This window comes from Coregonus lavaretus (assembly GCF_964263955.1).
Source record: "Coregonus lavaretus genome assembly, chromosome: 19".
In the NCBI taxonomy this organism is placed as follows: domain Eukaryota; kingdom Metazoa; phylum Chordata; class Actinopteri; order Salmoniformes; family Salmonidae; genus Coregonus; species Coregonus lavaretus.
The window spans coordinates 18,005,545-18,020,264 of NC_140006.1; the positions used below are offsets into that span (position 1 = coordinate 18,005,545).

Sequence of the window (14,720 nt, forward strand, 5' to 3'; positions counted from 1 at the left end):
TATTTTTCCACATTTTGTTATGTTACAGCCTTATTCTAAAATGGATTAAATGTTTAAAAACATCCTCAGCAATCTACACACCATACCCCATAATGACAAAGTGGAAACAGGTTTTTAGAAATTAACAAATGTATTAAAAATAAAAAACCTAAATACCTTATTTACATAAGTATTCAGACCCTTTGCTATGGGACTCGAAATTGAGCTCAGGTGCATCCTGTTTCCACTGATCATCCTTGAGATGTTTTTACAACTTGATTGGAGTCCACCTGTGGTAAATTTGATTGATTGGACATAAAAAAGGCACATGACAGCCTGCTTGGAGTTTGCCAAAAGGCACCTAAAGACTTTCAGACAATGAGATACAAGATTCTCTGGTCGGATGAAACCAAGATTGAACTCTTTGGCCTGAATGCCAAGTGTCACGTCTGGAGGAAACCTGGCACCATCCCTACGGTGAAGCATGGGGGTGGCAGCATCATGCTGTGGGGATGTTTTTCAGCAGCAAGGAGACTAGTCAGGATCGAGGGAAAGATGAACGGAGCAAAGTACAGAGAGATCCTTGATGAAAACCTGCTCCAGAGCGCTCAGGACCTCAAACTGGGGCGAAGGTTCACCTTCCAACAGGACAACGACCCTAAGTGGCTTCAGGACAAGTCTGAATGTCCTTGAGTGGCCCAGCCAGAGTCCGGACTTGAACCCGATCTAACATCTCTGGAGAGACCTGCGCAGCAACGCTCCTCATCCAACCTGACAGAGCTTGAGAGGCTCTGCAGAGAAGAATGGGAGAAACTCCCCAAATACAGGTGTGCCAAGCTTGTAGCGTCATACCAAAGAAGACTTGAGGCTGTAATCGCTGCCAAAGGTGCTTCAACAAAGTACTGAGTAAAGGGTCTGAATACTTATGTAAATGTGATATTTCCGTTTTTTTATTTTTAATACATTTGCGAAAATTTCTAAAAACCTGTTTTTGCTTTGTCATTATGGGGTATTGTGTGTAGATTGATGAGGGGACAAAACAATTTAATCAATTTTAGAATAAGGCTGTAACGTAACAAAATGTGGAAAAAGTCAAGCGGTCTGAATACTTTGCTAACAAGCGAAAGCAATTTTTTGGGGAATGAAAACACATTGAAATGTGAATTATATTATTCAAGCAAAATAAACACTACTTCAATGTCATACATTGATTGACTTCAAATCAATATGACCTTTCCTGAATTACAGTCTTTTTGTGATTTAACTTGTTAATTTTTCATACTGAATGGAATGGGCTACAACATTATTGAATTTAATAGACATCAAATTACTATTTAATTCCAAATTATTTTCAAATGATCTAATACAGTATGTACAGAGAGAGTAAAGGAGAGCCGGGACGAAAGTAACAAGGCGGAAAGTAACACACCCATTTTCTCAGATAACACAGAAGCTAGAATGACGTAGTGAAGTCAGCACGTTCTTAATGCAGAGGGCGTGCTCCCTGCAGAAAAACTGCCCAGTCCGACCATGTTTCGTCAAGTTATCAACAAAAAGTGTTTTTGAGCGATGTAAGAAAAACTAAATTGAAGGGTTTTTCGGTTGTAGAGTTGTGTTTAGTTGTTTAAGGTTCCAAAAATATGTCATTTTCTTAACCCATCTAGTAACTAAATGACAGCATAGGTTTCAAGTATTATGTTAGCTATTCTTGGGTGTTAGCCTGCGAGAAACTATAGGAGAGACGGGGGTGGGACAAAAGTAACACAATGTTAACCGATGACCTGGAATAAAACAAATACAAAAGTTTAAGTTGTCTCCTCTAGTTCATAATGCCTTTATAATGTTGGAAAAATATGAACTAGTGACAATGTTTGAAAATGATATATGACATCAATAGAATTATGCCTTAATCAATTGACTTGATGGATCAGCTTCTCACATAAGCTTTTATCGACGGGTTAGAGTGGTTAAAAATAAATATCTTAATGACTCTGGGGGTCAATTACCTTGTGTCAAGCCATAGAAATGTGATAATCATGATGAGTTTGACGTTTGGGAAGAGATTCAAAACAATCATTCAATCAAGACACGAGGAGCGTGCACGAAAAGGACATCTGGGGCGCACCTGATTGGTTGCTCGCCGTCCTTCAGCCAGTGCACCTTGTAAGGCTTTTCCTCCGCCATACACTCCAGTTGGATTAAAGTGAGATTATGAAATGATGCCTAATATAGCTATTATGTGATCCATTTTAGTCCGATTAATATTTTAAAGCAAAATACTGTGGTTGCGCAACATTGTGATGTTGACGCATGGTTCATTTTCATACATTTCAAACCTAGAACACGAATTATTCAAATCGATACAAACAGGAAATGATGGCTGATAGTACATTTGTTGAAAGGAACGAGCATTACAAACCAGAAACATGGAGATCAGACAGATTGTGCACTTGTTGCCAGCTGTTACCTCCATCCCAAGGCTGTTACTCCCGCCCCGCTGGCAGATACAAAAGTAACATTGCGGTAGTTCTGTTCTCTGTCTATTTAATTTGAACTGATTTACCCTAGAAATGAAATTACAGTTGCTAATGGTGGAGGATATATATAAGTTGTTTGTAATAAAATGTGGTGTCTCTAGGTCTATCGAACTCTGAGTAATTAGTAAAAAATACTAAAAGTGTTACTTTCGTCCCAGTTCTCCCCTACTCTCTGGTTTTCCTACCCGGGGCTCCTGTCATGAACGTGGGCAGCTGCTTCTCCTGTGTGGGTGTTGCAGAGCCATCTTTGTTGTATCCCATCTTCATGATGCGCAGCTCCACTTTGAGAGGTCCAGCCTCCTGAATGGTGGTCTCCACAGGCATCCCCTGGGCCGTGAACATCTCCTGAAAGTGCAGAGACGCCACCTGGGCCTCAGACCGCGTGTCGAAGCGGATGTAGATGTAGCGCTCGTCCTCGCGGTACGATTTAGGGTCGGGGGCCTGCAGCTCAGCCTCATCATCACAGCTGACGAATGACTCCTCCTCCGACGTGGCCGGCAGGTGTGTGCGGAGGAGGCGGCGCAGCCGTTTGCTGGCCTGCCTCAAAGACTCATCGATCTCGCTTTCTGCCGACGAGCTGTCTGCCTCGCTGTCGGCGCTGTAGCCCATGGTCAGGGGCCTTCTTCCAGATGCCTCCCGTGCCGAGCCTACTGTCACCTTGCCGCTGTGGATGGTCATCCCGAACTTGTTGGTGACCTCACATGTGTAGATGCCCGTGTCCTTGGTGGTAACGGCGGTGATGACCAGAGAGCAGGTGCCATCATTGTAGATGTCGATGTGGTGGTGTTTGCTGTCCGCAAGGGGCTCGCCGTCCTTCAGCCAGCGCACCTTGTCGGGCTTGCCCTCAACCACACACTCCAGGTGGATGGTGCCATTGGGCTCCTTGGTTTGGTCCTTGAAGACGTCCTTGAAGACTGGACACATATCCTTGCGGGCCTTGTAGCCCTTGAAGGCAGCCTGGATCTTGACAGCAGCATCCAGCAGCCCCTTTTCTTCATCCTCCTCATTACTACACTCAGTGATCTTTGTGGTCTGTGCTGTGATCTGCTGTCCCGAAGATGAGGTCTGTAGGACAGTGGTCTGTTGCACTGAGGTCTGTTGCACTGAGGTCTGCTCTTTCACCTCAAACTGTGCATATAACTTCTCAGTTGAGATGGACTCTGTCTGGTTGGACACAGAGAGGGAGGACATGCTGCTCTTCTTCAGGTGGGACACCAGCGTTGGAGCCCTGGACTCATCCTCAGAGCTGGTGTGCAGGTTGGTATCCAAATCCTTCTTCTTTGCGATGATGACAGGCTCCACAACCTTCTCCTTCTCCTTTTCGTTCACCTTCTCTGGGGCTTTCTTCTCCTTGACTGGTTCCTTGGGTGTTTTGGGCTCCTTGTCCTCCTCATCAGGCAGCTCAGTGATGGAGTCGAGGGTGGGTTCTCGGCTCATGCGACGTTTCTTGGCCAGGGCCTCCCACAGCGCGTGGACATCACCCTCAGAGGCAGCCTCAGGAGGAAGGCTGGGCTGGGCCCCCTCCTCCAACTTAACCCCATCTCCACCTACAACCAGGTCACAATGGAATGTTATATGCAGCAAACTGACACCTGTAACATCTATAGTATAGCAGCCCCAAAACACACACACACACACACACACACACACACTACATCTATAAGAACTTGATCTATATTGATCATGTAGTGGTAAATAACTGTAGGACTAGATTCTTTTCTGATAGGAGTAGTGTGTCCACACATCTTTTTGAGGAATGAGCTCACCATCACTATCTGCTAGAACTAGCTGACCAACTTACCTTAACTTAACCCTCAAATAACAAACACATCTCCACCAAGCTTCCAGTTCGGTTTGAGGAGAATAGCTTACAAGAGTTTCACAATAAATAAATGCGAGCTGATGGAAAAACCAAGTTGCATGGTATAATATTCTGGCTTGTTTGGGAGTATGTACCTGTTGGTAGGTTGAGATTAATGGAGCTTTCTGCCTCGTCTGAGGCCACACAGGTGTACACGCCCTGGTCAGCAGACTCAAAGTCTTTGATCAGCAGCACTTGTGTCTTGCCCTCGATGGTGACCTGGTATTTGACCCCAAACTCCAGCTCCTTGTTGTCTTTGAGCCAGGTGACCGAGCTGCCCTCAGCAGAGAGCTGGCACTCCACACGGGCCATCTTACCCTCCTGCAAGTCTGGACAGGCCAACTGCTGGGTCACTGTGACTGGAGCCTCTGTGGAACAAAACAATTGATTGATTGATATATTTTTTCCAATAAATGGGACACTACATATACAATTCATGCCAATGGTAAATGTATTGGACTCACCTGGGTTGTATCCAAATGATGTAACTAACACATACATTATCTAGGCTAAGTTATAATTATGTTGTTCAACAAGCTGGGCTTGAGACAGAGCCATATAGAAATATCTTTGTTGGCTCAGGTTTGAGCACATCATATAGCCAACTCACCCAGCTGAACGTTCTGAGGCAGCTGGACAGGTTCTCCAGTCCCAGCTCTGTTGATGGCTGCCACCCTGAACCTGTAGCCGCTCCCTGGGTTGAGGTTATCCACAGAGAACTCTGTGTTACACACAGGCTCTGCATGGCACGGAAGCCAGAGGGCGCTGTCCGCCATCCTCATCTCCACCCTGTAACCCAGAATGGGGCTGCCTCCGTCACTCAGGGGTGTGAACCAGGACAGGGTCACCCCCTGTTTACGCTTACTGACCAGCTCTGGGTCCTCCGGGGGGTCTGGAACGGCTAAATAAGGAGAGGAGGGAGAATGGGTCAGTGGTGGGTTTGAAGAGAGATGAATAGGAGAAAGAGAGGGGAATGGATCTAAAAATATTGCATTTTGCTTCCCTGGAGGAAGCTAGTCTGGTCCAAAATGATTGGCACCCTCGTTAAAGATGAGCAAAAAATACTGTATAAAATAAATAATTCAAATACTGAGCTGTATTGTATGCTCCAAAAAATACAATATATACAGTGCATTCGGAAAGTATTCAGACCCATTTACTTTTTCCACATTTTGTTATGTTACAGCCTTATTCTAAAATTGATTAAATAAAACAATTTCCTATCAATCTACACACAATAATCCATAATGACAAAGCAAAACAGTTTAGATTTCTTTGCAAATGTATACAAAAGAAAAAACTGAAACACCTTATTTACATAAGTATTCAGACCCTTTGCTATGAGACTCGAAATTGAGCTCAGGTGCATCCTGTTTCATTGATCCTCCTTGAGATGTTTCTACAACTTGATTGGAGTCCACCTGTGGTAAATTCAATTGATTGGACACAAAAAAGGTACACACCTGTCTATATAAGGTCCCACAGTTGACAGTGCATGTCAGAGCAAAGCCATGAGGTCAAATCAAACGTTATTTGTCACATGAGCCGAAAAAACAGGTGTAGACCTTACCGTGAAATGCTTACTTATAAGCCCTTAACCAACAATGCAGTTCAAGAAAGAGTTAAGAAAGTATTTACCAAATAAACGGTAGCGGAGAGAACAGTCTATGACTTGGGAGACTGGAGTCTTTGACAATATTTTGGGCTTTCCTCTGACACCGCCTAGTATATAGGTCCTGGATGGCAGAAAGCTTGGCCCCAGTGATGTAATGGGCCGTACGCACTACACTAAAGCCTTACGGTCAGATGCCGAGCAGTTGCCATACCAGGCAGTGATGCAACCGGTCAGGATGCTCTCGATGTTGCAGCTGTATAACTTTGAGGATCTGGGGACCCATGCCAAATCTTTTCAGTCTCCTGAGGGGGAAAGGTGTTGTCCTCTTTACGACTGTCTTGGTTTGTTTGGACCATGATAGTTTGTTGGTAATGTGGACAACAAGGAACTTGAAAACTCTCGACCCGCTCCACTACATCCCCGTCGATGTTAATGAGGGCCTGTTTGGACCGCCTTTTCCTGTAGTCCACGATCAGCTCTGTTGTCTTGCTCACATTGAGGGAGAGGTTGTCCTGGCACCACACTGCCAGGTCTCGAACATCCTCTCTATAGGCTGTCTCATCATTGTCGGTGATCAGGCCTACCACTGTTGTGTCATCAGCAACCTTAATGATGGTGTTGGAGTCGTGTTTGGCCACGCAGTCGTGGGTGAACAGGGAGTACAGGAGGGGACTAAGCATGCACCCCTGAGGGGCCCCAGTGTTGAGGATCAGCGTGGCAGATGTGTTGTTGCATACCCTTACCACCTGGGGGTGGCCCGTCAGGAAGTCCAGGATCCAGTTGCAGAGGGAGGTGTTTAGTTCCAGGGTCCTTAGCTTAGTGGTGAGCTTTGTAGGCACTATGGTGTTGAACGCTGAGCTGTAGTCAATGAACAGCATTCTCACATAGGTGTTCCTTTTGTCCAGGTGGGAAATGGCAGTGTGGAGTGCGATTGAGATTGCGTCATCTGTGGATCTGTTGGGGCGGTATGCGAATTGGAATGGGTGTAGGGCAGGGGTGTCAAACGTACGGCCCGCGGGCCGGATCAGGCCCGCAAACGGGTTTAATCCGGCCCGCGAGATGATTTCGAAATTAAAATAAAATAAAAAATAAAAAATATATATATATATATATTTTTTTAAGTATAAAAATGCGCTGCAATTTTTCAATAAAATAAACTGCTGTTCCAATTGCGTCCACTGGATGGCGCAATAGCAATTGTGTTAAGCAAGCAAACTGTTTATACCGGGGCAGAGCAAGTAGGTCAAGCACGTGCAGCCAATGAGCTACTTTGTTTTGCCCGCGATATTTATTACGGCTTCTACTTTTAACATTATGTGCTTTGGCACCCTCATTGCCCCAATATGTCTCTGTCAAAAAAGAGAAAAGTGGACGCAGAGTGCAGAGTGTTCCAAGAAAAATGGTCATCCTATTTAATCACGGAATTGAATGGGAAAGCTGTATGTTTGGTGTGTTCAGAGCATGTTGCAGTGCTGAAAGAATATAACCTTCGTCGCCACTATGTGAGTCTTCATGCCAACAAATATGACAACTTTCAAGGACAGCGGAGATGAGAGAAGGTGAATGAACTGTTGGCGTGTCTGAAGAAACAGCAGTCTGTGTTTACTCACAGCCGAGACATCAGTGACGCTGCAGTGAAAGCTAGCTACCTCATTGCTAATGAAATCGCAGTGGCTTCAAAACCATTTAGTGAGGGTGAATTTGTAAAAACATGCATGATGAAGGCAGCGGAGATTGTGTGCCCTGAAAAGCGGCAGGCTTTTGCAAATATCAGCCTGACAAGAAACACAGTTGCAGACAGGATTTCCGATCTTTCAGTGGATTTGGACAGCCAGTTGAAGCAAAAAGTAAAGTAATTTATTGCGTTTTCGGTTGCAATTGATGAAAGCACGGACATTACAGATGTTGCACAACTGGCAATCTTTTCATCCGCGGAGTTGATGACACATTGACCGTCACCGAGGAGTTCGTGGAGTTGGTGCTGATGACAGATACAACGACAGCAGCTGATATTTTTACCGCACTCGTTGGCGCGCTGGACAGGGTCGGAGTGGACTGGTCCCGCGCTGTCAGCCTGGCTACAGATGGTGCACTCTCAATGATCGGGAAAAAAGCAGGCGTTGTGACAAAGTTCAGAGAGAAAGTGCAATCTGCAAATCGAGGACGTGATTTTTTGACTTTTCACTGTATTTTGCACCAGGAGGCTTTGTGTTGCAAGTCATTAAAGATGGATAACGTCATGAAGGTGGTCATCCAAACTGTTAATTTCATCCGATCCAGAAGCCTGAATCACCGTCAGTTTGACAGCCTTCTCAGAGAGAAAGACCACATCTATGGCCTGCCATACCACACTGAGGTAAGATGGTTAAGCCGAGGTGCTGTGCTGAGGCGTTTCTTTGATTTACGAGAAGAAATTGAACAGTTCATGGAAGAAAAGGGCAAACCAGTGTTAGAATTTCATTCTGCAGAATGGATGCCGGACCTTGCATTTATGGTGGATGTTACAGAGCACCTGAATAACTTGAACAAACAGCTGCAAGGGCGCAACAAAGTTGTCACGCAGTATTATGACAGCATACGTTCTTTCAAGTTGAAGCTGTCATTGTGGGAGACGCAACTTGCCGGTGGTGATGCAGCTCACTTCCCCTGTCTGAAAAATGTGTGCGCGACCCAACATGTGGCAGACATGAAGCGGTTCAAAGATAAAATAACTGGACTGTTACGGGAGTTTGAGCAACGCTTTCAGATTTATGTTTATATGTTTTTATGTTGATGTGCTATTGTTTTTAATTGATTTTCTTTTATTTGTATATTTAACCTATTCTTGACTCTGTGGTTCTTGCACTTGTTTGGGGAACAGGATTTCATTATTTTTATCTACATTTCTGCCTGAGAAATGACACCCTGATATAGTTCTGTGATCTGTGAAACAGTTCTGTTAATCACTGAGGCATTGTGTGTTTGTGTGTTCTTTTTCTTTAGAATTTTCAAATAAACTTGACGTGTTTTATGATTAATAGTGATGTTGTGCTTGTACTATTTTGGACACACTGTCCTCAGGCTCCAGCTTTATGTTGTATGTTGATCGTATTAAAACAAAGAAAACAATCTGAAGTTGTTGTTTTTAAGTTATATATACCATGATTTTTCCGGTCCGGCCCACTTGGGAATAGATTTTCCTCCATGTGGCCCCTGAGCTAAAATGAGTTTGACACCCCTGGTGTAGGGTATCCGGGATGATGCTGTTGATGTGAGCCATTACCAGCCTTTCAAAGCACCTCATGACTACCGACGTTAGTGCTACGGGGCAGTAATCATTTAGACAGCTTACCTTCACTTCCTTGGGCACTGGGACTATGGTGGTCTGCTTGAAACATGTAGGTATTACATACGCGGTCAGGGAGAGGTTGAAAATGTCAGTGAAGACACTTTCCAGTTGGTTCGTGCATGAATTGAGTACACGTCCTGGTAATCCGTCTGGCCCCGCAGCTATGTGAATGTTGACCTGTTTAAAGGTCTTGCTCACATCGGCTACCGAGAGTGTAATTACACAGTCATCCAGAACAGCTAGTGCTCTCATGCATGCTTCAGTGTTGCTAGCCTCGAAGCGAGCATAAAATAAATGTAGCTTGTCTGGTAGGCTCGCGTCCCTGGGCAACTTGCGGCTGGGTTTTCCTTTGTAGTCCGTAATAGTTTTCAAGCCCTGCCTCATCCGACGAGCGTCAGAGCCGGTGTAGTAGGATTCAATCTTAATGCTCTATTGACGCTTTGCTTGTTTGATGGTTCGTCTGAGGACGTAGCGGAATTTCTTATAATCGTCCAGATTAGTGTCCCGCTCCTTGAAAGCGGGATATGTACATACTGTCACTGTGGAGATGACGTTGTCGATGCACTTATTGATGAAGCCGATGACTGAGGTGGTACACTCCTCAATGCCATTGGATGAATCCCGGAACATATTCCAGTCTGTGCTAGCAAAACAGTCCTGTAGCGTAGCATCCGCATCATCCGAGTGGCGCAGTGGTCTAAGGCACTGCATCGCAGTGCTAGCTGTGCCACTAGAGATCCTGGTTTGAATCCAGGCTCTGTCGTAGCCGGCCGCAACTGGGAGACCCATGGGGCGGCGCACAATTGGCCCAGCGTCGTCCAGGGTAGGGGAGGGAATGGGAATGGCCAGCAGGGATGTAGCTCAGTTGGTAGAACATGGCATTTGCAATGCCAGGGTTGTGGGTTCGATTCCCACGGGGGGCCAGTATGAAAAAAATTAAAAATTAAATAATGTATGCACTCTGGATAAGAGCGTCTGCTAAATGACTAAAATGTACATCTGGCCACTTCTGTATTGAGCGAGTCACTGGTACTTCCTGCTTTAGTTTTTGCTTGTAAGCAGAAATCAGGAGGATAGAATTATGGTCAGATTTGCCAAATGGAGGGCGAGGGAGAGCTTTGTATGCGTTTCTGTGTGTGGAGTAAAGGTGGTCTAGAGTTTTTTTCCTCTGGTGACATGCTGCTAGAAATAAGGTAAAACGGATTTAAGTTTGCCTGCATTAAAGTCCCCGGCCACTAGGAGCGCCGCTTCTGGATGAGCATTTTCTTGTTTGCTTATGGCCTTATAACAGCTTGTTGAGTGCGGTCTTAGTGCCAGCATCAGTTTGTGGTGGTGAATAGACGGCTACGAACAATATAGATGAGAACTCTCTTGGTAGATAGTGTGGTCTACATTTTATCATAAGGTACTCTACTCAGGCGAGCAATACCTTGAGACTTCTTTAATATTAGACATCGTGCACCAGATGTTATTGACAAATAGACATACCCCCCGCCCCTCATCTTACCAGATGTAGCTTCTCTGTCTTGTCGATGCATGGAAAATCCCGACAGCTCTATATTATCTGTGTCGTCGTTCAGCCACGACTCAGTGAAACATAAGATATTACTGTATTTAATGTCCCATTGGTAGGATATTCTTGATCGTAGATCATCCAATTTGTTTTCAATGATTGCATGTTGGCCAATAGAACTGATGGTAGTGGAAGTTTACTCACTCGCCTACGAATTCTCAGAAGGCAGCCCGACCTCCGCCCCCTTTTTCTCCGTCTTATCTTCAAGCAAATGACGGGGATTTGGGCCCGTTCCCGAGAAAGCAGTATATCCTTTGCGTCAGACTAGTTAAAGAAAAATTATTAGTCCAGTGCGAGGTGAGTAATCACTGTTCTGATGTCCAGAAGTTATTTTCGGTCATAAGAGATTGTAGCAGCAACATTATGTACACAATAAGTAAAAAAAGATAAGTTAAACAATGCAAAAAAACGAACAAAATAGCACAGTTGGTTAGGAGCCTGTAAAACGGCAGCCATCCCCTCCGTAGAGCTCTGAAACAGGATTGTCTCGAGGCACAGATCTGGGGAAGGGTACCAAAAATTGTCTGCAGCATTGAAGGTCCCCAAGAACACAGTGGCCTCCATCATTCTTAAATGTAAGACGTTTGGAACCACAAAGATTCTTCCTAGAGCTGGCCGCCCAGCCAAACTGATCAATCGGGGGAGAAGGGCCTTGGTCAGGAAGGTGACCAAGAACCCAATGGTCACTCTGACAGAGCTCCAGAGTTCCTCTGTGGAGATGGGAGAATCTTCCAGAAGGACAACCATCTCTGCAGCACTCCACAAATCAGGCATTTATAGTAGAGTGGCCAGACAGAAGCCACTCTTCAGTAAAATGTACATGACAGCCCGCTTGGAGTTTGCCAAAAGGCACCTAAAGGACTCTCAGACCATGAGAAACAAGATTCACGTCTGGAGGAAACCTGGCACCATCCCTACGGTGAAGCATGGTGGTGGCAGCATCATGCTGTGGGGATGTATTTCAGCGGCAGGGACTGGGAGACTAGTCAGGGTCAAAGGAAAGATGAACAGACCAAAGTACAGCAAGATCCTTGATGAAAACCTACTCCAGAGCACTCAGGACCTCAGACTGGGGAGAAGGTTCGCCTTCCAATAGGATACCGACCCTAAGCAAACAGCCAAGACAATGCAGGAGTGGCTTCAGGACAAGTCTCTGAATGTCCTTGAGTGGCCCACCCAGAGCCCGGACTTGAACCTGATCGAACATCTCTGGAGAGACCTGAAAATAGCTGTGCAGCGACGCTCCCCATCCAACCTGACAGAGCTTGAGAGGATCTGCAGAGAAGAATGGGAGAAACTCCCCAATTACAGGTGTGACAAGCTTGTAGCGTCATACCCATGAAGACTCGAGGCTGTAATAGCTGCCAAAGGTGCTTCAACAAAGTACTGAATAAAGGGTCTGAATACTTATGTAAATATGATAGTTTTTTATTTTATACATAACAAAATGTGGAAAAAGTCCAAAGGTCCTGAATTATTTCCGAAAGCTCAGAAAGAGATTTTGTTTAACAAGCACCCCCAAAGATTCTAATAAATAAAATAAAATCATTCAACTTTTTAAGTTAATCTCAGTTTAAGGAACTATATTGTGGCCTTCCATGGCTTCCTGTTTCACTGGGGTATAAAAATGAGTTAACAGGCATGTAAAATCCCTTTGTCATCCATCAGCATGGGAAAAGGCAAAGAGCTCACAAATGAAGAGAGAAATGGTTGCTGACCTTCAAAATCAGGCAATGGGTACAAAAACATTGCAAAAATAATAAATATACCACTTACCACTATTAGGGCAACAATTAAGAAGTGGTAAACTTGCCTGGTATTGGACGCAGGTGTATGTAGTCCACACACCCACCGTGAGGAAGATCAGCTTTAATATTGCAGATAGACTGTGGGTTCTATCAATGTAATTGTATGCATCTTTTCCAATCCCCAATATATTTGGAGTAAACTAATAGAAAACAATACTTAGGCTTCTACTTCCAGCTTATACATACTATATACATTTTACAGACAGTATACTTTACATTAGATATCTTTTATTTGTTTTTAGTCCCAACCTTCAGCCAACTTCAACCCCTCCCATCTATCTCTGAAAACCATCCAGTTTTGATTTCTAATTGCCGTATAAATTCTGAACCTTTCTATTCTCATAGTTTCTATTCTCAAAGATTACAGTGGCTTGCGAAAGTATTCACCCCCCTTGGCATTTTTCCTATGTTGTTGCCTTACAACCTAGAATTAAAATTGTTTTTTGGGGGGGTTGTATCATTTGATTTACAACATGCCTACCACTTTGAAGATGCAAAATATTTTTTCTTGTGAAACAAACAAAGAAATAAGACAAAAAACAGAACTTGAGCGTGCATAACTATTCACCCCCCGAAAGTCAATACTTTGTAGAGCCACCTTTTGCAGCAATTATAGCTGCAAGTCTCTTGGGGTATGTCTCTATAAGCTTGGCACATCTAGCCACTGGGATTTTTGCCCATTCTTCAAGGCAAAACTTCTCCAGCTCCTTCAAGTTGGATGGGTTCCGCTGGTGTACAGCAATCTTTAAGTCATACCACAGATTCTCAATTGGATTGAGGTCTGGGCTTTGACTAGGCCATTCCAATACATTTAAATGTTTCCCCTTAAACCACTCAAGTGTTGATTTAGCAGTATGCTTAGGGTCATTGTCCTGCTGGAAGGTGAACCTCCGTCCCAGTCTCAAATCTCTGGAAAACTGAAACAGGTTTCCCTCAAGAATTTCCCTGTATTTAGCGCCATCCATCATTCCTTCAATACTGACCAGTTTCCCAGTCCCTGCCGATGAAAAACATCCCCACAGCATGATGCTGCCACCAAAATGCTTCACTGTGGGGATGGTGTTCTCGGGGAGATGAGAGGTGTTGGGTTTGCGCCAGAGAAAGCGTTTTCCTTGATGGCTTAAAAGCTCAATTTTAGTCTCATCTGACCAGAGTACCTTCTTCCATATGTTTGGGGTTGTCTCCCTCATGCCTTTTGATGAACACCAAACGTGTTTGCTTATTTTTTTCTTTAAGCAATGGCTTTTTTTCTGGCCACTCATCTGTAAAGCCCAGCTCTGTGGAGTGTACGGCTTAAAGTGGTGCTATCGACAGATACTCCAATCTCTGCTGTGGAGCTTGGCAGCTCCTTCAGGGTTATCTTTGGTCTCTTTGTTGCTTCTCTCCTTGCCTGGTCCGTGAGTTTTGGTGGGCGGCCCTCTCTTGGCAGGTTTGTTGTGGTGCCATATTCTTTCAATTTTTTAATAAATGGATTTAATGGTGCTCCATGGGATGTTCAAAGTTTCTGATATTTTTTATAACCCAAGCCTGATCTGTACTTCTCCACAACTTTGTCCCTGACCTGTTTGGAGAGCTCTTTGGTCTTCATGGTGCCACTTGCTTGGTGGTGCCCCTTGCTTAGTGGTGTTGCAGACTCTGGGGCCTTTCAGAACAGGTGTATACTGTATATACACTGAAATCATGTGACAGATCATGTGACACATGCACACACATGGACTTTATTTAACCAATTATGTGACTTCTGAAGGTAATTGGTTGCACCAGATCTTATTTAGGGGCTTCATAGCAAAGGGGGTGAATACAAATGCACGCACCACTTTTCCGTTATTTATTTATTAGAATTTTTTGAAACAAGTTAGTTATTTTTTTCATTACACTTCACCAATTTGGACTATATTGTGTATGTCCATTACATGAAATCCAAATAAAAATCCATTTAAATTAAAGGTTGTAATGCAACAAAATATGAAAAACGCCAAGGGGATGAATACTTTTGCAAGGCACTGTACATTTTTTACT

The 14,720-nt window shown here is 44.3% G+C and overlaps 1 protein-coding gene across 1 annotated transcript in view; it reads right to left on the reverse strand.

Moving 5' to 3' along the window:
* LOC311146575 (obscurin-like) overlaps positions 1 to 14,720 on the reverse strand; it is a gene marked incomplete at both ends in the record, with an annotated part of 97,377 nt that overhangs the window by 16,146 nt on the left and 66,511 nt on the right. The window contains 3 exons of the mRNA XM_084183093.1: positions 2,702 to 4,063; positions 4,473 to 4,745; positions 4,988 to 5,278. Of these exons, the coding sequence (XP_084039219.1) occupies positions 2,702 to 4,063; positions 4,473 to 4,745; positions 4,988 to 5,278 (1,926 nt within the window). The remainder of the gene's footprint in view (positions 1 to 2,701; positions 4,064 to 4,472; positions 4,746 to 4,987; positions 5,279 to 14,720) is intronic.